General features: G+C 39.6%; 2 protein-coding genes across 6 annotated transcripts in view; both read left to right on the top strand.

Annotated features, from left to right (window-relative positions):
* Window positions 1–7751, top strand: part of adgrd1 (adhesion G protein-coupled receptor D1) — a 32284-nt gene extending 24533 nt beyond the window's left edge. For all 3 annotated transcript variants that reach the window (XM_005473085.4, XM_025897125.1, XM_013271540.3), the window contains 10 exons: window positions 1620–1723; window positions 1917–2028; window positions 2245–2398; window positions 3652–3718; window positions 4740–4806; window positions 4911–5002; window positions 5116–5242; window positions 5325–5366; window positions 5571–5663; window positions 5751–7751. In XM_005473085.4, the coding sequence (XP_005473142.1) occupies window positions 1620–1723; window positions 1917–2028; window positions 2245–2398; window positions 3652–3718; window positions 4740–4806; window positions 4911–5002; window positions 5116–5242; window positions 5325–5366; window positions 5571–5663; window positions 5751–5846 (954 nt within the window). In that variant the 3' untranslated portion in view covers window positions 5847–7751. The remainder of the gene's footprint in view (window positions 1–1619; window positions 1724–1916; window positions 2029–2244; window positions 2399–3651; window positions 3719–4739; window positions 4807–4910; window positions 5003–5115; window positions 5243–5324; window positions 5367–5570; window positions 5664–5750) is intronic.
* Window positions 7752–8778: 1027 nt separating this feature from the next.
* Window positions 8779–22316, top strand: ulk1a (unc-51 like autophagy activating kinase 1a). 3 transcript variants are annotated; one of them, XM_013271628.3, is made up of 27 exons: window positions 8779–9296; window positions 9403–9495; window positions 9589–9630; window positions 10927–10959; window positions 11078–11114; window positions 12261–12434; window positions 12542–12615; window positions 12710–12811; window positions 14025–14083; window positions 15373–15455; window positions 15543–15593; window positions 15689–15777; window positions 15886–16042; window positions 16153–16213; window positions 16299–16376; window positions 16601–16714; window positions 16814–16944; window positions 17454–17548; window positions 17814–17932; window positions 18177–18292; window positions 18585–18710; window positions 19084–19223; window positions 19344–19519; window positions 19624–19742; window positions 20743–20900; window positions 21024–21159; window positions 21276–22316. In XM_013271628.3, the coding sequence occupies exons 1-27, from the start codon at window positions 9201–9203 to the stop codon at window positions 21329–21331; spliced, it is 2715 nt and encodes a 904-aa protein (XP_013127082.1). In that variant the 5' UTR covers window positions 8779–9200; the 3' UTR covers window positions 21332–22316. The 3 variants fall into 3 exon arrangements, with proteins under 3 accessions (XP_013127082.1, XP_013127081.1, XP_005473140.1); XM_013271627.3 differs by having other exon boundaries at window positions 17811–17932; XM_005473083.3 differs by having other exon boundaries at window positions 8780–9296; window positions 15886–15985; window positions 17811–17932.
* Window positions 22317–22895: the final 579 nt, after the last annotated feature.

The following is a 22895-nucleotide window of genomic DNA, read 5'->3' as shown; positions in this document are numbered from 1 at the left end:
GAGTTCAACACAGTTTGATGTTTATAGTCTTCAGCTTTGTATGTTTCTCCTATTTGTACTGAAACTTCTAATCTCACCAGACCCCAGACTTTTATCAGCATGGCGCCTGGTAGCTAGTAACTCATTCTATTTTTCTTGTTCAGTGGTGGTTTGCAAACAGTTTTTAGTGGAATAACTGCAAGTAGTAGTGTTTTACATACTATCAGACTCCTGCAACAACAAAGGAAGATGTATATTTTAAGAAAAGATTAAAAAAAATGTAAAATCATTTAAAATTATTACAGTTTAATTGAAGAGTAAGAAGTGAAAATAGAATCTCTGTAAAATATAATATTCAAGTGCAGACAGAGCCCGTGGCAGATACTCGGGTCAGGTGATGTGGCAGCCAGGCAGCTTGGTCAGTGCACTCTGCAAGAAACTTTATAAGTGAATGTGCAGCATCAGTGAGTGAAAGGATGGAGCCACTATATTAGGAACACTTGCAAAGCTAACTGATTTGTTGGATGGCGTTCCTTCAGTTCAGCCGTGTTCAAAAGTGTCTCCCTCTCGCCAAGATACAAAATACGCTGGTTAGCTTGTAGGAGAGTAAGTAAACAGGAAGCAGTGGTTTACCAGTGCCTTCTTTACCACCAGTGGTGGTTTCTCTATCAAACCACCAGAGAAGTGCTTTGTGCAGCCATGATTAAGTGTGGTTGTTTTAGGTCACTGAACGGGTCAGTGGAGCATTCCTCAGAGTTATGGGCTCTCAAGGGGCCAAAAAAAATCTCTTTCAATCATCCTTCATTTATTCTTTTCTGTTTTCTCTTTTTCACGTTTACATCATCATCTTAAAAGCACAAAACCTGTGCATGATTTTTGCTTCTTGTCTAACTCTGCATCCAAGAATATGCACCCATGGGAGTATGGTTAGCATCCTCAATGGCTTCTTAAAATAGAAAAAGCAGACTCTCATTGCAGCTTAAGTGCGCCAGTGCTGTATTTAAGGCGCACGAGTCTATTTGATGCTATGCTTTCCCTTAGCAAGTCTCTAATTAGTGGGGTGCCTCATCCCTCAGTTGCAAGGGAACATCTCACGTATCCCAGCTCTGGATGGCTGAGACTCCTCTACCCTTATAATGACAAGGCACATGAGTAGACAGTTAATGGAAAATTAAACCCAAACACTCAAAATAGCCTGAAATCCAAAACAACATCAACACACTGGGCTGGACGCACACTGCGTGGATTATAAACATTTTTGCTTTTGCTCAAAATATAAATATTAGTGTTTTTTTAACTTTTGCAATGGCTGTAAGACGACATTACCTCAAAAACTTGCGAACAAAACATGTAAACAAAAGCAAAAAATATAGTTTTGTGATCAAGAATCATTTTAATTGCAACATCTGTGCTATCCTATTTCACATGAGAGGTTATAAGTAACTTTTTGAGGCTATGAGATTGTGTCCACTTGCAGAAGTGCTAATGGTATTTGGTAGTCTTGTGTTCACTGTACTAAACTCTACAGACTCCCTTTGATGAAAAAGGATGCACTACATTTGGATGTATGTGGGAGGCCACATGTACCAACACTCCATGTGCTGTGTTGTCAGATCTGATGATGATGCCTCTCTCCACAGATTTCTACTGGCCACAAGGTGGCACTATCAACCATTGGTTACGTTGGCTGCTCTATTTCCATCTTCTGCCTTGCCATCACTCTGGTCACCTTTGCAGTCTTATCGTAAGTATTACTTTTAACATTAAGTAGATTTACAAGAATTCAGTGTAATTAACCTTTTATTATTTTCACTTCATACCTGGTCAAAGACATGTAGTGTGATGAGTCTGACGTCAGAATATGCAATGTTTTTATTACCATAGTAGTCTATGAAGTTATACTGTAGTTAAGTATTTTTCCTTTTGCTTCTTTTCAGGTCAGTGAGTACCATCCGTAACCAGCGCTACCACATCCACGCCAACCTCTCCTTCGCCATCCTGGTGGCAGAGATCTTACTGCTGATCAGCGCTCGCTTTGACCCTGGCACGGTACGTACACGGCACAGTGACTGCTTGATGATTGCAGTGACAATGATTAGCGGCATAATGATGACAGGAGTGGTTTTAATGGTTTTACAGCTGTTACTATGATGAGGATAGAAATACGTCATGTAGAAAATGATGAGAAGTATAGAAAGCAGTGTAAAAAATGAGGGTTTAAGAAAAAAATACACATTGAAAGAGACTGTTTTGATCTTTTCGCAGCTGCCATGTAAGGTTATGGCTGTCCTGCTACATTTCTTCTTTCTGAGTGCTTTTGCCTGGATGCTGGTGGAGGGCCTTCACCTGTACAGTATGGTGATCAAGGTGTTCGGCTCTGAAGACAGCAAACACTTCTACTACTATGGCATTGGCTGGGGTGGGTCTGTCTTGCTTCTCTCTTCTTTTTTGAAAATATGTATTTAAAAAAGATAACTATTCAGTAATATTTTCCTCATTTCTGTCCTTACGTCATCTTATTTTATTGTCGCAAATCTGATCCAAAGCCCTGCCTCTACCCTGGGCGACCTCATCTAAAGATGATTTCTTTAAAATTGATCTTTCTTTGTCAAATATAATAAAAACAGCTGTGGCAGTGTTGAATAAATCAACTTTAAGGTGCACTACATTCCAGTCCATCTTTTAGGTCTCTTGATCTTTGTGAACTGGAGTGTGATGGACAGATAAAACAAATCTGGAACATACGTGTACCATCTTTGGCTGCTGGGGAACGCCTCTCTTACATGTTGAACCCATTTGTGGAAAAACATTGGCTTTTTTTTAATGACTTCCTTTCTTCTGGCCAGAGTTTTTTTTCATTTTGTGTGTTTTTTTTTACTGCACATTACTCACTGGAGACTTCATCCCTGTCAGCTTCAAGTACAGTTGTTATCAAAAGAAAGTAAATACATGCTTTTATAATGAATTATTTCTCTGTTACGTTGTGATAAAGGCTTTCAACTGCTTTATCCTTCATTTCCTCACTCTAAGTAACAAATTCCTCCCAGCATAGTGTCCTCAAAACCTTTGGGCCTCGGAGGCCAAGAGATCAAAGCAGTGAAATCTAAGGACTTGTTTTCAAGGAAACAAGCAATTAGCAGCACCGCGGAGAAATAAAAACCACTACAGGGAGTTTATACAGGCCCGGGCCCTGCACGGTGCACAGTTCCAAAGTGTTTGCAATGAAGTTTATCCTGTGGCGCTTTGACAACAAGGCAAAGAAAGGAAATGGGAAGGGAAAAAACTCTGCGAGCAAGCGCCCATGGATTTAAAACAAAACATTTGTATTTGTAGGCATTTCTATGGCATTTATCTAACATAACGTACAGTAAGGCACAGTGAGAACTTGTAAACTAGACACAGAAAGGCCTCAGCTGGGGGTAACCAGGAGCCTTCCTGCTGTGAGGTGACAGTGCTAACCACTGCATGAAATGTATCGTAATATAACAGATATGTATTTTATATACTATAATTACCACAAACTAAAATATACATCATACTATAATGAAGCTGCCATGCTATTCTATGTGTGTAGGTACTGTACACAATCCCCATTTGAGGAGTGTATGGAGGAAATGGGTGGCCATCGTGCTGCTATTACTGAATATGTGTTTGTTTGTTTCTTTGGACCAGGTTCTCCGTTCTTGATCTGTGTCGTGTCCATGACATCAGCTCTTGACAGTTATGGTAAAGTTGATAAGTAAGTATAAAAAAAAAGAAATCTTTGGGGAAATTTACTTTTTTCCATTAAAGCTCTTTGCAGTTGCATAAGAGTGACATCACCTGTGTGCAAGAAATTGCAAACAGAAATTGTTATTTAAAAGCATTTGGTTACCAGTGTGTTGCTCCATGTTTGCATTGCAACATTATTTCCTTTTTGTTGTGAGGGAAAATAATCCGAAGTCTAAATGAAGGAGGTATCCTCGGCTCGGATGCGTAATTTACTGTGGGTGGAGAATACTGATGTTTTCTGGTGGCTTTTCTATGAAACACATTCCAAAAACAGAGAAATTCCAGTGCATGTTAAAATGCCTACTACACTAAAATACTTACTTAATTTGATTAAATTGTTGAAACTTTATATTAAGGTCAGATAAAGTTTTACACGTTTTTGTTTTTTTGTGTAATTAAACAGCAAGTCACAGAGAACGGTATAAAGAATTTATTTATGTTTATTTTATTATTTATTTATATTGTTTCAAAATTATTGCAAGTTTGTAATCAAAATTCTGATATACCAAACTTAAAATTTTGAGACATTGTGGATGGCAAAAAGTTTGTCATTTTTAATGGTGACAAAAAGCATCATGGGCATGTTAAAATAGAGCCAACCTTTTATTTGTGAACTGTGGATTCCTCTTTAGTAAGGATTACTGTGAGAGACCATGAGTTGTTTACTTATTTACAGCAAAATGGCTGTAAAGTCATATTACAGATACATTTTGGCCTACATGTTGTGTATAAATAGCTCCTCTGTTTTTATATGATATACAGTAGTGTTGGTTTCTTGTTGAGGTATTTGTCGTCATCCTGTATCTACTAGAAAACATTGTTATACGGTTATACATGCATAGACTACATAAACACTGACTAAAAATCTTTTGGGGTTGGAATGTGATTATCAAATAATCGTCAGTAAAAGCCTTTCAACATTTCTTCCAGAGGATAATCTTGTTTTTGTCTTCTATCTTTTTGAACACTGTCTCATCTGTTTATTTCAGCTGCTGGCTGTCACTGCAGAACGGAGCCATCTGGGCATTTGTGGCACCGGCTCTTTTCGTGATTGTGGTGAGAAATTTGCAAAAGTTTCCTTTTGTTGTTTTACACGAGTCACAATTTGTCACCTAATTTACAAAAAGTCTGTATTCTGTTCAAACACGACTTTGTTTCAGGTAAACATAGGCATTCTGATATCCGTGACCAGGATCATATCTCGAATCAGCGGAGAGAATTACAAGGTTCATGGAGACGCCAATGCAGTCAAGTGAGGGTTTTTTGTTTATTGTTTTTTTTTTACATAATCAGGCTTATTATCAAATGCTGATATTTGAATAAAAATTCATAACATAACCATGTTATCTCTTGGATTGTCTCCAGGCTGACCATAAAGGCAGTAGCTGTGCTTCTGCCTATACTTGGCATTTCCTGGATCTTTGGTGTTCTCGTGGTCAACACACAGTCTTTGCCATTCCTTTATATATTTGCAGTTTTCAACTCATTACAAGTAGGTTCTTTACAATATGATCAATTTTAGATTTTTTAACGCTATTTCTAAAACTATTTATTAATTCTTTTCTCTCGTTTAGGGGTTCTTTGTCTTCTTATTTCACTGTCTTCTCAACTCTGAGGTATAGTGCTGAATATGTTTTCACTTCCCCACACACACAAACAACTATAATTTCATATTATCTATATGATATTAGATATTTAGTCTAATTAGCGAGAAGGGGGACAAAGTTCTCTGCTATAACAACTTCTAACTTGTGGTGAATGCACAGCATACTTTGCCTCATATTTCTCAGTGTTTGTGATGGATTTACTTCTTTCTTTAGGTCAGAGCTGCTTTCAAACACAAAACCAAGGTGTGGTCTCTTACCAGCAGCTCCATTCGAAATATTAATGTGAAGCCCTTCAACTCTGACATAGTGAGTCCTGATCATGAAAAAAAAGCACTGGTAAAGCAAAAATGGCTGCTTGAGTCTGACTTTCTCTCTGTTTTTGCTGTTTTAAAGATGAATGGACACAAGGAGGGTGTAACTCCCACCAAGATGAACACATGGGACAAGAGCACCAACTCAGCCAACCGCATTGACCTCTCTGCCGTGTAGAACCCCACATCACTATTTCCGCCTGTGGTGGGAGAGCAGTCTGAAGCCCCCAGAGTGTCCTCCCACGTTATTATGTAATGAATTGGACAGTGGTCTGCTTAAGTTAAAAATGTCACCAAAAGAGGTGTTTTGTAGCTACGTGATAGCTTCATTTTTAAAGACAAACAGATTCTTAGGACTGTGCCTTACTATCCACTCAAAATAACATGCCGTGTTCCCAAAAAGAAAAGCAGAAGGAGAAAGAAGGATCTGTGAAGTTATTGGAAAGATCCACGAGCGTAGCTCGAGGCCTGATGATGAAACTCTGTAGTGTAGCATGTCAGCTTGTCTGCCTGCATACTGTACTGTAGATAGGGGAGCTAGGGTTAGATGACACAGCTTTTATGTATGTTTAGTACATATGTAGAATGAAAAAAGGAAGTTATTTTTGGTGCCAAGGGTGTACTTACTGTTCGCACTCAAAGAGTAACATTTATTAATATTTTTTATGACAAGAAAGAAAGAAATAATTGAAAATATTAACTTTATCTCTGGGCATCAAATGTCTTTTTCAAAAATTTCAGAATCTCTGTTGGTTGTACTTATTTTTTCCACAACTCCACAAAGTTAGCTCCAGCTACTTGCTAGCATAGCTTAGCACAAAAATGGGAAGCTAGCTAGCTTGCTTGAACAAAGGAGACGAAATTCACCTACCAGACACCACTAATGAGGCTCATTTGTTAAATATGTACAAAAACAGATGTAAAAATAACAAGCTGTAGCTTTACAGTCATGTGCCAGAGTAGCGGTATCCATCTTTTTGACGAATCTGTGCTCTGCCAAACTAGTTTGCTGCTGTTTAGCTGCAGACTCAATAGCGGTGGTGTCTAATCTTTTTATGTAACTCTTGGCAAGAAAGCAAACAAGCTTATCTTCCAAAATGTCAACCTGTTTATTTGAATCACAGGGACGTGCTTATCATAGCCCAAGCTGTCTCACATGATAAAATAGTGCAATTACATCCAATTTCGAAAATGAAACGCAGTAATAGGCTAACTATTTTCAAGATATAGCTGAGTAAAAAACAAACCCATGCCCTCAGATAGAAAAAGACCAAGGAAAGTTTCTGTTTTCCTTTAACATAGTGTTATATTTATGTTTTAAAAACTATGACAAAGTGGTTTGACCAACAGGCAACAGAATTCCTCATCATAAGGGACACAGTGTAAATTTTATCTGGGTGAAACCTTTTTTATATTCACATGATAAACACAGCTTTAATTCAGTTCTAGTGATGGCACAACACAATAACGGCATAATAACCATGGATGATGTAATAGTGGATTAGAATCTTATAACGTATTTATTTATTTTGTGAATCTGAATTTATCTTTATCTTGTCTTCTGCAAAGTGTCACAGCTCAACAATCAGTATGTTCTTATGTTAAATTGTGTGTTTGTTTCTGTTTAAAGTGAATAAAATGAATTGACTGGCATAGTTGCAGTACCTCACATCTTAGTAAGCTGCCATATATTATTCTTTTCATGGAATAATGAAGACTAGTTGTGTATCGAACACAGTTCTGTGAAGTTTTGATTTCGTGTTTAGCCTCATCTGTTGCTATTTCTTCAGAGGGACTTGATAAGGTTGTTGCTTTTTTTTTCTTACTATACTGTGAGAATTAGGGGAGATTACATTATTTAAAACATCATCAATCTTACACTGAGACATCAATAAGTTTCCTAGAATAGGATTTACTGTAAGTCACAGATTAAAATTAAATATTTCAGTATTCCCAAGCATGTATGATGTTTGTTGTCTTACGGTACTATGGTTTGAACTTTCGGTTATCTTTATTAAAAACCTTTTAGTATAAGAAATCAGTGTGTGCTTAAATAAATGATTTTCAGCATTATAAAAACATATTTAAATGACTTATGGGACAGTTTTTGTGGATACTTGTGTGCGCACCTGTTATTTACATTGTTATGAAATCCATTTTTGGCAAGAATGATTTTGAAGAATAACAACACCATACATTTTCTGTCAGACAAAAACTGCATTTCACAAAAGCTACAAGAAAAACTGCTAAACACTATTGCTTTTTTTAAATGTATTAAAGAGTGACTGAAGATACATACTTGATTTGATCAAATCACATTGCTGAAACCTTATTTTAAGTTCAGGTAAAGATACATGTTGATTTAAATTTCACTGAAATAACACTGAACCTTGCAATGACCAAATCCTATTTAAATCCAGGAAATTGTTTTGGGTTTTTTGCTATTGCTTTGTGTTGGCATAGAGAAAATATTAGCAGAGAAGCTCTTCATTTGAATGCGTGATGGCCTTTTACCCTTTGTTAACAACTGAACTGCTAATTACAGAGCTTAAAGAGCTTAACCCCCTGTAGGCACTGGGCCGTGGGGTTGGGTTTAATCGCGGGAGGCCAAGAGCCTTTGTGATAATGAATGCATATTAGTTGGGGGAGGAAAGATTGAGTTTATCTCACTAAGTGAGGTTAAATGCAGTGGATTTTATTGTAATAGAATGCAATTCATGTCTCTACTCTAGTAGTCCTCCACAGCGTAACACTAGTATTTGATTTTTTTTTTTCCTGTAATTAAAATTACAGCAAGTCCTGAAGAACTGCGTCGAAACTTGTTTCTTCAATTGAAAAAAAAAAGTTTGTCAGAGTTAAGTTGACATGTTATTATTCAACCTAATTTTAACGTTTTTAATGTTTAAGTATCTGCGTGAATTTTTAAAAGTTATTCCCCCAGACGTTTTAGCCAGTAAGTAGAAAGTATGAGATACCAAACTTTTACATTTTAAGATAATACGGTAACCCCAAACCCCGAAACAAGCTACCAATGCGAAGTGGACGAGTTTACAAGTTGTCCCTGAAGGCGACACCATGAAGCAGCTGCCTGCCTGTTTGCGCATGCTCACCAAAAGACATGAATAACCCCTGGGTAGATGGGTAGAAAGGTGAGGAGGAATACAATAAAGTTTAAACATAGTCGTGTGGACACTAACTGTGTTGACGAGCGGTCATTTTAACTTTTACCGGTTCTAGCAAAGCGACATGGACTAGTTAACCTCGTTAAATAAGCACAGTGTGCCGCTAATATTTTGTTTACATACTGTTTACGACGAGGTTATTTCAACTTTTTGTGCTTGCGGAAACTTTGTTATGTTTTTTATCGACATTTGCTATGAACACAAAGCTTGCTTCGTGCCATGACGGTGTTTTTCATCAGTGGCATGGGATTTGCTAGCAGGAGAAAAGTGCCGTGGGACCGCGCGTTTGTTTCATTTGGAAAATCAACCACTTAAACACTGTCGGATATTTTAACACATTTATTTTTGTAATGTCCATGGAGTCTATTGGGAAGTTTGAGTTCAGCAGGAAAGACCTGATTGGTCATGGCGCATTTGCAGTTGTGTTCAAAGGCAGACATAAAGAGGTAACTTTCATATCTGATGTTAATTTTGAATTATGTGGATCTCTGGAGATGAATAGGTTGTGTTGTTGTTGTTGTGTTCATGTACTCCCTTTGTTTACCTTCCAAGAAACGTGATTGGGAAGTTGCCGTGAAGTGCATAAACAAGAAAAACCTTGGCAAGTCTCAGTGTTTGCTCGCCAAAGAAATCAAAATATTAAAGGTATGTATTTTTTTTTTTTTAAATGGTGCTGTGTCATGTCTCCAAGAATACCTTTGACAAATATGTTTTGTTTTCCCCCCACACCTCTGCTAGGAACTGAAACATGAGAACATTGTTAGACTACTTGACTATCAGGTAAGGTTGCTCCCCCCATCCTCATCCTCATCTTCACAGCACATGCACAACAAAACACAAGGACATGCTGTACTGTTGACTTTGCTGCCACATGATGCAAATGTTGCTGAAACACTGGCAACCAGTTACACAGCCAAGGCCAGAGCTTGATCTGAAAGGTTTAAGGGTCCTCCATCACAAATAAATTATTATATAAAATGCATAAAAGTAACCGTGTGGTTGATGTTCACTTTTGATGTATAGCACTAAATTTTGGATTTGCTTCTCGGGCTAACTGCTAAAACCTAAAAGGCTTTTAGCTTAGCAGATGACTCTATCACAGAACATTAATTTACCTGAGTATGCGCTTTCCTCTTCTCAACTTACTGACACTCAGATAGCCAGGCAGCCAGACATGGGTGAGGTGATCTATTTCTGACAGATGGCAGACTGCACCCAGAGACAATGGCTTATAAAACACACAACCTGAGAAACACTGGAGAAACACCCACACACAAGAAAAATGAGTGCAGGTGACACGGAGAGATTTCAGGTCTGATGGCAGAAGCTTATGCAGGCATTAATGTGTGTAATTTACCTGGCATCTGTGCAATCTAAACCCTCTGGTATCTGTTATAGCCAGACATATTACACCACCACTGGCTTTATTATGGCTCTTCTCTATGGTTGTTGTTGGTAATGGTGGTTATACATATATATATATATATATTTGAATCATTTTAATCCTGTATTTTTCCTGTACTGTAATGAGGTTTTAAAACTGAAAACCTCATTACACCATAATAGCCTTGAGGTGTTTTGTGCAATAGTGCGAGTGGTAAACAGTTCTAAGGTTTCAGTCCTGCACACAGAGAGCTCATCGGCTTTAACCTGGTGTAATAAAAGCAAGACGCAACTTGATTTCCCACTTGTTACTTTCCATTAGAGTCAAGTGGACCTGGCTCACTGAACATCTCTCGCTCCACTTCATATTACCTCGTTAGCTTTTTCAGTGGTATTGACAGGATCGAGTTTCCCTGCGTCAAAGATGGATTTCTAGAAGCTGCTGCCGATGGGCCAAAAGAGTCTTACAAATCAGCTGATGTAACTCGTTGTGGCTATTGCAACACTGAATAGCCTGAACATCTAATCCAGTGTTTACAATGCCAGTGTTGTATTTAAGCAGTTTAAATATTTGTGACTTTACTGACTCAAACTTCAACTCTGTTTTTTTTAGCTATCATGTAGCCAGTGCTTAATAATACTACATGTAGCTTCATTGTGAATGATTTGCATATTATCTGCTTTTATTAACAGGAGACTGGGGGATGTGTGTATCTTGTTATGGAGGTGAGTTGTGTTTGAAATGCTAATGGTTGGTCTTGTTTTCATGGGAAAATGCAAATCTCATCCTCTACTCGGGCAGCATTGTCAGCCGATCTGATGCTTGTCTTTCTTGTCTTTTCAGTATTGCAATGGAGGTGACCTGGCAGAGTACCTTCATTGTAAGTTTGCTGCAAAACAAGTGGCTTAAAGCTCAGAATGTGTACGGTTTTTGCAAAAGCACAAAAGAAAAACAGGACATTCACGCCTTATCTTTCCATTGCATTCGAGTGCTTGTTAACATGTCGTACTGGTGTGGCTTTTAAGAGGCTTAGCTAAGCTTTTTTGTAGTGTTTTGGGCGAATAATAGGATTCTACCAGGGCAGTGCGACCTAAGAAGTCAGGTTTAAAGTTCATTCTGTGAATTATCATTAATACTACCAAGTACTTAACGTAGATAAAAACCTGTTGACCTAAAGTTTCTCTCCAGTGTTTGCCTACAGCGTGAAAAACACGCAGCCTAAAAATAAACCCCCACCTTTTTTCTTTTTTTTACAGTACAACATTAAATAAAACTCCTCTCACTTGAAAATTCCCCTGCTTCAAGTTTCAAGCTGTGTTTCAAATAATGATGACACATGGAGTTAATTTTTCCTGGGGCTAGGCTTGCCCCGCTGGTGCGGCGCGTCGGTCTAATACGGCCCCAGTGCCAGCGGTCCTTAAAGACTAGAGCTGCCAATTCTGCCTCTCTGCCAAGGAGACACATACAGCTATTTGCAGCGCAGCACTCGGGCACATTTGGCAAGGTTCTCGCTGCACCCACATGACCTCACCCATCTGTCACTCCCTTATGCTCTGTCCTCTGGTGGAAAACAAGACGGCTACGGGGTGCTGATGCACTGGGAGGGAGGGGGTGTTGAGTGCAGCAGTAGGTGGCGGTGGTGGAATTTGTGGGGGGTGCTAGTGTGTCAGACAGCCTTGACCTTAATTTCTAATTGAGGCATTATGAATAAAATCTTCCTCCGTGAGGCATAGCAGCATTGACGCTGACACTTTACACCAGAAATAAGTTACGGTGAACATGTGATAGCAAACAAAGTATATATTTATATCGCAATCCTTACAGCATGTACGTCAGATATTCTTCCAGATATCTGCTGGTAGCTGCATCATTTCTATGCTTGGCTTTGCTTTCCTGGTGTGTTTTCATATTTTGAGCTTTTTTTAAAAAAAAAGTCTCACATAAGTAAGCTAATGCATTTTCTTTTTATCCAGTATAATAAATCTTCTATCAGGCTGACTTTCTTTTTCTCTTTCTGTATCGACAGCTAAAGGCACTCTGAGTGAAGACACCATCCGTGTATTCCTGCAGCAGATATCACGGGCCATGAAGGTCCTACATAGCAAAGGCATCGTCCACAGAGACCTCAAACCCCAGAACATTTTACTCTGCCATCCAGAGGGGCGCAGGTCCAGTTCCATCAATACCACCTTTAAGTTAGGTAATGACTTACACCAGCATTAGATGGTCTAAAATGTAAAATAAATACAAATGTGTTAATATAGATTTAAAAGGAAAACACTGTCACCTGTTTCTCTCACCCTCCAGCTGACTTTGGGTTTGCGCGTCATCTCCAGACAAACACTATGGCAGCCACGCTGTGTGGCTCTCCCATGTATATGGTAAGCATTAAAGTAGCTCACTCTGGTATCCTGTGCCAAGCAGGTGTGATGGCATCGTGCCTCTAAGCTGTTTTGGGGTTTTTCTCGGCCACAGGCTCCCGAGGTCATCATGTCCAGGAACTATAATGCCAAGGCTGATCTGTGGAGCATCGGTACCATCGTGTACCAGTCTCTGACTGGAAAAGCACCATTTTATGTGAGTAGCACTTTAAAAAAACCAAAAAAAAAACCATGTGAACAAATACTAACAAAGACTTGCTAAGGTCCCTTGCATAATCACAAGCAGTCATGAAATTGTTTTGCCTCAGTTCACACAAACGACAAACTAACTGATGTCAAAGTGTAACATGATGCATCTTGTTCATAACATTAAAACGGAAAAACATGATTCGCGACATTGCCTGCTGGGTGATACTTTTCCACATCTCCTGTGTTGTTAGCTGGAAAACGTTGGGGCATCTTGTTAGAAATGAGCCTTGTTTACCTAAGATGGGATGATGAGAGAGGCAGCTGGAAATTACTGTGAGCCATTTCTGTGAACCCAGAGTAAATGCTGTTTCACAACCCCAGCTATTACTTTCCCCTGTTCACGTGTCTGCTCAGATGCCACTGTTGCACTGTTATTTGCAAGCTGCCTCAGCTGTGATTCACACATATATAGACACGTGCCAATAGTTTTACCTCCTCGTTGGTTGTGTATTTTGTGCTAAAGTTGCCCCTTCTGTCCCCGTGTAGACAGAGAAACATTGTGTTTGGCCCTTTCTGCCGTTACGTCTCTTGAGGTTATTTATATTGCAGTTTATTTTCTCTGACAATGGTTGGTTGCCTTTTATTTCTGCCTGGCAGGTCAGTGAGTTAAGTCCAAAGGTTAGCGAGAGGTGAGGCGCTGCTGCTGATGCCTCTGAGAATGATGTTTATTTGGTTTAGCTGGCAAGCATTCATTACACTTTGGCCTTTCTGAAAACCTGATTGTGTTTATGCTTGGGCTATATGGACCTTTACACAACCGTCCATTCAGTTCAAATGCTTTTATATAGTGACAAATAACGACAACAGTCACCTGAAGGTGCTTTATTTTACAAGACAAAGACCTCAGAGTATTAGAAAGAAAAACCACAACAATCAGACAATCCTTTATTAGCAACTGCTTGGTGACAGTGGGAAGGAAGAACTCCCTTATGATGTCGAGAGACCTACAGCAGAGCTAGGCTCGGGTTATGGGGTGAGGGGATGGAGAAGAGAGAAAAGCAGTGGAGAGAGATCAAAATTTACATTTGTAAAGCTTTAGGCCAGAAGATCGGTTATTCAGATGCTTGTTTGTAAAGTCCAGACTCATTCATTTGCATTGTTATAGTCTGTGGGTGGTCATCTCCAAGTCTTACTCTTGTCTTTGTGTCTTTTGTATACAGGCCAGCACACCACATGAGCTTCGTCTCTTCTATGAAAGTAACAGGAACCTGTTCCCCAAGTGAGTACAAACAGCTTTCACTTAAGCACTCCAGCCCCAAACATTTTTAGACATTACCCTGCAGGTATATATTTCTGGCACCAATGTAAAACATCACAAAACTTAATTTTTTCCCCAAATGGAAAAAAAGACTGAGTTGAAAACTTTTAAAGATGAGCCTGGAACAAAGCAATATGCATAATAAACAGAGGAAGACGGTAGAAATGGCATTACTAAGAAATCTACCCTGGATGCTGATAATGTTTGTCTATAAATACACACTTCTGTCTACATGAATGATGTTTGATGTATATTTGGACACATGCACACACATATATAATTAGCTCTGAGTAAATAAGTCGCACAACTCTTCTAAGAATAGTGCTGTTGTGGAAGAAACTCATCCGGACACCTGACGGGACCGATCATTGACAACATTCTCCATCAGCAACTCTCACACAATTCATATTTTAGAGTTACAAACAACAGTGTGGAAATATAGAGAAATCCTTCTTCCTGTGAAGGATTTAATTCTCTATAAACGATTCTGCCTCGGCTTTGTTATCAGTGCATACAGAGGCCTTTGCAGCGAGGCCTCGTGGCTATTTGCAGTCGTTTTGAACGCAGCTTCTCTGATGTTCAGAATTTGGACTTGGAAAGTGTTCAGAGGGATTTATGGATTGTTTGCCCACTGCTTTCATAGTGTACTTTGCCAGCCTGTGTGTGGCTTGGAGCCATGCTTATCTTTTTCAGTGATTAAGCTGGGAGATAAGAAAGGCTCTGCCTGCCTCTGTGTGTGTGTGTGTGTGTGTGTGTGTGTGTGTGTGTGTGTGTGAGGGAATAGTTTGTTGTTTTCCTTTGGCTCTATATATAACCTGCCCTGAAGTGCTAGCTACTGGTCTGTATGGCTGTTGCTTTCCATATGACCCACATGCTGTAGGTCAGCACTTAAATAAACACATACACTATGGCTGACTGCCTGGAGTGTGATGACATCTCAAGGTCTTGTACTGAAGCCATAAATTAGATTAAGATTTCATATTTTAGAGTTCACAGTATGGAACTGAAGCAGTCTATCCACAAAATAACTCAGTGAACAAACTTGAACATGAAGTCAAAATATTAGCATGATCTAAATAAAGGCTATAATACACTGGGCTGTAAAAAGCTACAGAATAATCGTCCCATACTTTCTCCTCTCCCTACATCTTATTTTGTAATTAAAATGATTAGAATGATTGAATAGTGATAACCTTTAACAATTTGTTTTCCTGGGATTTGTATTATTAGCTGTGTTCTTATTTTGCCAGCATCCCAAAGGAGACCTCTGATAACCTAAAGCACCTGCTGCTGGGGCTTCTACGAAGAAACCATAAAGATCGGATCAGCTTTGGTAAGTCTGCCCCTTTTTATTAGTAAAAAACATAATTTAATAATTTAATTTAAAATATTTTTCTTATGTCTTTATCTTTTTTTTCAGAGGAATTTTTTAACCATCCCTTTTTGGAAACAAGCTCATCAACAAAGAAATGTAAGTGTCGCGTTGTTGTGAGGAGAGCTTAGTATCAGTGATGCTGTTATAGCTGAGGTCGTAACACAAGTGCTTTACTCTATTTTCTGTCGCAGGCTCATCAGTCCCCGTGCTCTCCTACCCCAGTTCTGGCTCCGGCAGCTCCTCCAGCAGCTCCTCCACATCTCAGCTAGCCTCGCCTCAAGTATGTTTGCTCGTGAAGTGAAGTGACCTGAAACCAGTTGGTCATCCTGTGAAATCCATAATTAATATTAGTTTTAGTTAAATCTGTGTTTTTTCTTCACTCTGTCAGCATTCCGATGGAGAGATGCACCAACCTCAGGCCAAGCTGCCTTACACCCCCGTGCAGGACAAACCTGGCTTCCTGCAGAAAGAAACAGCTAATCAAGATGGTAGATATATCCAATCTTTCACAGAAGATTATGTCTTGGTGCCTGCCCAGTTTCCCAGTAAGACTTCTGAGCATCAGGAGATATCAGATTCATCAGGATGTTTTTAGTGCATTATTTTTTGACATTAGCACAAAAAGACTGACTGCTCCTGTTATGCTGCTTTACAGGTGAGCATATATGCGAAGTAAACGTTGGGTCACCCCCAGAAAGTTCCCTTAAAGACCGTGGGTGAGTGTTCCCTTCTTGGCCTGAACACTATATGGGTTCAGTTAAGTATTACTCATTTATGTAATTTATAAATGTGTTTGTATAGGAGCTCACCACTGGCCGAAAGAGGTGGAAAGACACCCCCACGCTCTCCTATGCTGCGCTCTCCCCCCAAGCCTGTTAGGTAAGAGAAAGACTGTCAGAAAGCCAATTTTAGAGTTCAGCTGGTGGAAAATAAAAGAGGTCCGATATGGATAATTAAATTGAACGTGAAGCTAGATCCAACAGTATTTATATTCACGGTATACAGAAAGTGCGATTTCATAACATGTTTGTTCCACTGCTGTTTATAACTGCTTTATAAAATCAGCTGCCCACTCTTCTGTGTTTCCCCTTTTAACCACGCAGCAAGCCAGCTGAAACACTTGGCAGTAACTTCAGCCCGTCTGTTCCCATTCCCGTCCCAACTCAGATCCAAAACTACCAGCGTATGCAGTGTGTCGGCTCTCATGGCTCCACCAGGCATGTCCATCCATCTTATCTGTGCACCAACCCCACCTCAGAGTCTGACTCTTATGCGTTCTCTGTTTCCTTTGTCTAACAATGTCTCATCTCATTCAGGGTCACGTTATACTGTCCCAGCAGTCCCAGCAGCAGTGAAAGCCCACCACAGTATGAAGAATGTGGATCTCCCAGTCCAGTCTTTACCTTCAACTCTGGAGGGAGCCAACCTCAACATTCTTCCCCACCGGGTAACTATATCAGTTGGCTTCTGTATTACCTATGGAGGCATTCATCTGTATGTGTCATACACAAATACATCACTTTTAAATTGATCCCAGTCAACTTTTATGTACACAGTTGACTGGACATTGGAAATGCACACAGAGACTGCAGCTCAGATGATTATTGTTATAAGAAGGTTAAAAAAATAGTTAATTATTATCAGAGACCGATGTTTATGTGGCCTTTTTTTAATGTCTGAAAGGGGCTTTTGTTAAGCAGACCTATTCCACTGTAGCTTTCCAACAGAAATACACACACTCTCAATTTCACCATCTCACACAAACATTATTTTTTTGTGGATTTCTAAATTTGTTTTGAGGTAAACTGTCGGTATTTGATTTTCTCTGTAGCTTCTTTTGCTCTCACTCATCTATTTTTTTTTTTATTCTAAACTCCTAGAGTCAAAGAATGCATTTACAAATATCATGTGCTCTTTAAAACAGCGGTTTTATATGTATAATGTTCTGTTCTCCAGTGGGAACAAGCCCAAAGACGTCAGAGCAGACTCTCCCACTCAGCACAAGAACTGGGCTCCTCGCTGCTTCTCCCGACATGCAGGACAGGCCCAAGGTCAGCTTCAACATGCCATACAGAAACAGTGTATCTAATTTAATAGTATCTAAGTTAATATTAAGTCATCCACTCTACTCTGCCATTCTGTCTGTGACATTGGAAATTGTTTTGCAATGCACACACCACAAAAACTGGGGCGATTTCCTTCCACATCTCTTTAAAACAGCACATTTTTACACTTCCTATGGTGTCAGCGGATAATAGAAGATAAAATGGGGACAGAGGGAAAGATGTTTCAACATTTCCATTTCTGTTTCAGCAGCAGGTTCAGCCAAGAATGCCAAACAGAACCAGGACAGTCCCAAACCTGCAATCCCTTGACCCCGCTTCCCAGGCCAACCTCAGCCGTAAAGCAGCCATTAAAAAGGGCTCTTTTAAAAGGTATGAGCAGTGTAATACTCCCACACTGTTGTTATAAATGGTTGGAAAAATAAATAAATGGTTAAATCATTATGAATTGTTTGACAATATTTTAGCATTCTGGAAAATTACAAGCTAATATCGCAAGTCTAATTAAGACTTCATATGAGAGCCTGCTACTAAGAGATAACACACAGTCAAACATATGCTGGTTGATTAATTATTAATGCTCACGAGGGTGTCTGTGGATATATTACATGTGCAGATCAGTGAGCACGGGAAGATTATCTGACATGCTACTGAAGGCGGCCCTCGGAGCTCAGCTCTTTGAAGAAGGAAGAGACGAGAGCCTCAGCAGTGAGAAAAGCATGGAGATAACAGGTATCAGTGCAACGTGCTAAAAGTAAAACCAGTCAAATGACTTCTAAAGGGGCAGCGTCTGTTTTCTGTACGAACGAGTCCATTCATCATGACTTTAAGTGAAGAAGGTTTTACAATCGCCGCACATGTAGGGAAATGTGACACATGTTTGGAACATGTAGTAGGCACAAAGCGCCCTTTGTGAAGTATCTAATTCAGTCACCATGACCACTGCATTACTTTACTTCAGTTCATCCAGGCTACCTTACCAGTGGGGTAGCAGCCATCTGACTCTTCTTACTTGTTCCTACAGCACCCCCTGCTGGCTGTCATGGAGTTTTCCGGTGCTCAGACAGCCCAGTTCCTGTGATTTTCACTATGGGCTCTCCATCCAGTGGAAACTCACCTCCTGATACCATGTCAATGAGGAGGTTCTCAGGTAGGTGTCCTGGCTTCCCTCACTACTAACCTTCTACTGAGGGCTTTTATTTTGAACCGTCATTTTAGTTTTGCTTATAGGAAGGTTTAAATAAGTCTCTTAATTTCAGCACGCTTACGATATAACCGCTTAATCTGATTGTAATATGCTGCTTTTTGAGTTTGGACATCACTGAGACTCTTAACATAAAAGAAAATTGTTGTGATTAACCAAGGAAAACTATTATTACAGGCCATTTTCCATTTTTTAAGTCTTTATATTTTCCATCATTTTTTTAAAGCTAAAACGTGTTATCAGTTAACTATTTACATATTCATGAATTATGTATCAGCTGTATGTGGTAAAGCTAACTTTGCCTTTTTTTTAAATACAGACACTCCCAGCTACTTAAACTCAGGCTGGCGTCTTCAACGAAGAAACCGTAGGCACAGTGACACTGAAGCCATGAATGTTATTCCACGCAGCGGCCTGATTTTTCATCCTCCAGAGCTCCCTGAAGACACATTAATGGAGGTACAGTCAAATGCCGATAGTGGTCCACAGTGAACACTCCAGGATCGTCAGTAATGTACATTTGCGGGTTCCACATGAAAGTTTTCCATATTGAGAGTATTTTATGCGCTCTTTTCACAGGAGGCTCACACAGATGCTCTGACTGACTTGCGGTTCACTTTGGCTTTCGTCCAGTGTGTCATGGAACTGGCTTCCTCTAAGGACCCGGGGCTCGAGCCCATCAGCAGTCCCGACGTTTCCTTCCTAGATCAGAGCTTGGTGGCTGATCAGATCAGCCTTCTAAGTAGAGAATGGAGGTAAGAGGCATTACAGTTTCTCCACATGTGGAGTAGCTCCATTTGTTTAATAAAAAAAGAAAATCTTAAAAGTAACTTCTTATGTTTCCCATGTAATGTTCCAGCTATGCAGAGCAGTTGGTGCTGTACATGAAGGCTGAAGAGTTTCTGTCATCAGCTCTGCACAGCGCTAAAGAAAATATCAAGAAAGGCGAGCTGTTTCCATCTGCTACAGTCAAACAAGGTGAGAACAACAGTCACTTCTGTAGATTTGTAAGGTAAATGTTAAACGTGTGAATTTCTCCAGAATCTCCCATAATTTAAATCACATGACCATGTAGGTCAAATTGTTTCAACATTATTTGACATATTTGGCTCAAAGCTCCAAACTGTGACTGTGTTTGTTACACAGTTAAAACCGCTTCTCTGCTTGCAGACTGCGCAAACTTAGGTGATTACCATAAACAGTATGTAAGATGGACTTATCTTTCAAGTCTGGCATGCTGTTTAAGGCCACCAGGGCGTCCGCTTCTATAGACATCGGCAAGCAAACTGCCTTCTTCTCTGACATCTGTAAACACTTTAATCATGAGTTTATACCCACAGTCACTTCTCACGGGTCGTCCCGAATAAAACATTAAGTCCTGTTTGTGAATTTTTATCATTCTAAGTTTCAGAAATGATTGTTATGCAGGGTACGTAGAGAAGATGCCGGCCTATGACTCTGCAGATTCGCATTCAGTTCCACCCCTCATTTGTCACATCCAGTAACAAAAACCAACATGTGACATTGAAAACGCCCATTCTGACCCTTTAAAATTACATTTCACAAAATAGTGGGCGACGTCATGGAGGCTACATCAATCTTTTATATTGTCTATGGTGTTTATTCAAGATGCCCTATATTTGTGGCTACCACTGAAAAAGTAAACCTGACTGAATATTCCTGCCTCACTGTCATTTTCTCTGCTCCTATGGGTCTCTATATTTACTGCTGCCACACATACATACAAGCTAAAAAGGAGAATGGAAACAGTGACTAAAACTGAGATGAAAGAATGCACGTTGGCCACAAAGTGCACCAAAATCTGTCAGTCAGGAAGACAATATAAGAAACTGAAGTCATTCTTTAAACTCCTGTTGTATGAGCACAACCACTTAGGCACAAATATTGTGTGTATCTGTGTGTATATATTAACAGTTAATGAAAGTAAAATGTTCCTGTATTAATTCTGTTTTTGCAGTGATCAGGAAGCTGAATGAATTGTACAAGAACTGTGTGGCCTACTGTCGCTCCCTCAGCGATCAGCTGCAGACCTTCTTGCTTAACAAGCAGAAACTTATGGACAACTTCAATGCACTCACAGCAGAGAAGCTCATCTACAACCACACTGTGCACATGGTGAGCTCATTTCACAGGAGGATATTGATATTCACTCCAAGATGGACTCTGTCCATGCTATGAATTGTTATCTTAGCTCTTTAAATATGTGCATGTGTGTCTTGTTTTTTTCCCTCCATTCAGGTAAAGTCTGCTGCTTTAGATGAGATGTTCCACCATGGCACCACATCAGTGCAGCGCTACCATAAAGCGCTTGTGCTCATGGAGGGTCTGTCCCGAACCCTCACAGAGCAAGAGGACATTGACGGCATAGAAAAATGTACGTGGAAGCTCTGTGACGCAGAAACCATTAAAGAGAAATTTTAAATGCTAACATTAGTCATTGTATTCATGCATTTGTCATGTGGTCACTGAGTTTTCCCCTTATCTCTTTAGGTAAGCAATGCATTGAGCGACGGCTCTCAACTCTGCACACAAAGCAGTATTTATGAGCGCCACGGCTGCATCAATAGCAACTGCATTATCTTGCCTCATCCATCTGCCATCACTGTCTGCACTTTGATCTCTCCTAAGGGAAACGACCACTGGAGCGTCTGCTCCTCTCATTTCTCCACCCAATCTGTAATTGAAAGATAAAGGTTCGAAAAGGCTGGAAGTTCTTGAACACAGGTTGGGTTATGAATGTTTAACAGCTATGATCAGGTAAATCGTTTTCAGTATTTGTTTTGTTACAAACCGTACGTGTTAGTGTGTTTTGGTGTTTTCCACATAGAATGACGAGCTAAATTAAGAAATGATTGCAAGTGTTTTATACTTGAAGCAAAGATTACTTTGTGGTTTTCTGTGTTCGAAACATTTGTGTTATGTGTCTGGTGAATCATCACCAGCCTGCGGGACTCTGAAGAGTTTGAATGAGATGACCAAATATTGCCAATGTGTAGCAACACTTGTACACCTGTGCCTGTATTTTTCTGTCTTTGCATTATAACAGAAGAGTGAATATGAATGTAATGAAAGTATGCTCTAACCTGATACACAATAATTGCCTTACGACTGCCAGTCTTATGGCCATATAGTGTGGAGTGCAATAAGTATTTGACATTTGAATGAGATTTTAGTTTTACACATGATCCAAAAATCCCTCCCTTGGGTGGGTGATATACTCAGCTATGAGGTACTTCAAGTGACTTTTTCTTCTTGCCGCATTGCTACTGCTGTTCGTGTGTATCTATGCATATTTCTTTTTTTCTTGTGTGTGTTGTACATTTGGAGATTTGCTGATTTTGAATTTAGATATGTATGTTTGCATTCAATCCATGTGCAAATTAACTGTGCATGACATTAGGTGATTTTAAGTAATTGTTTGAAGTCTGTTTACCAAATGCCTTTTGTATTGTTTTAAGACTGTCTGTCAAATGTTGCCAAGATAAGTTGTTATACTGTGTTTGATCAAAATAAATATTTATTATAAAGTCACTTACAGTTTGCAGTAGAAGTCAATTTCAGTCTTCTTACTCAAATGGTAAATGGCCTGCATTTGTATAGCGCTTTACTCAGTCCCTAAGGGCCCCAAAGCGCTTTACACTACATTCAGTCATTCACCCATTCACACACAGGCGATGGCAAGCTACATTGTAGCCACTGACAGAGGGAGGCTGCCGGACACTGGCGCCACCGGGCCCTCTGACCACCACCAGTAGGCAAACATGGGGTTAGTATCTTGCCCAAGGATATTTGGCATGCAGTCAGGAGGCAGCCTGGGATCGAACCACCGACCTTCTGATTGGTGGCGGACCTGCTCTACCACCTGAGCTACAGCCACCCAAAAGTCAAATGTTGACTTTTGTCATAGCTTCTGTTTAATTCAAAGCCATAAGTAATTATAGTTATTACAAGCTTTATAATCAGGATTTAGCTGAAAGTATACCATTTTACTACATAATATCCTTGTTAACTAATAAGCTGTGAATGTATGAATCATCCAGGCTTTATTCAGTGTCATAATGAGCAAACATATAAGACACACAAGAGTAAAGAGAAAAAAACCCAACAACT

This window comes from Oreochromis niloticus, linkage group LG12, assembly GCF_001858045.2.
Source record: "Oreochromis niloticus isolate F11D_XX linkage group LG12, O_niloticus_UMD_NMBU, whole genome shotgun sequence".
In the NCBI taxonomy this organism is placed as follows: domain Eukaryota; kingdom Metazoa; phylum Chordata; class Actinopteri; order Cichliformes; family Cichlidae; genus Oreochromis; species Oreochromis niloticus.
The sequence above is the reverse complement of the archived record's forward strand: the minus strand, read 5'-3'. Positions and strand labels throughout refer to the sequence as shown.

Excerpts from the sequence above, each read along its gene's own strand:
- ulk1a (XM_013271627.3), top strand. The coding sequence starts at position 9,201 with ATGTCCATGGAGTCTATTGGGAAGTTTGAGTTCAGCAGGAAAGACCTG. Across the intron at positions 9,496-9,588 it reads AAGAAATCAAAATATTAAAG|GAACTGAAACATGAGAACAT; the intron begins GTATGTATTTTT and ends CACCTCTGCTAG. Across the intron at positions 12,812-14,024 it reads CTGGAAAAGCACCATTTTAT|GCCAGCACACCACATGAGCT; the intron begins GTGAGTAGCACT and ends TTTTGTATACAG.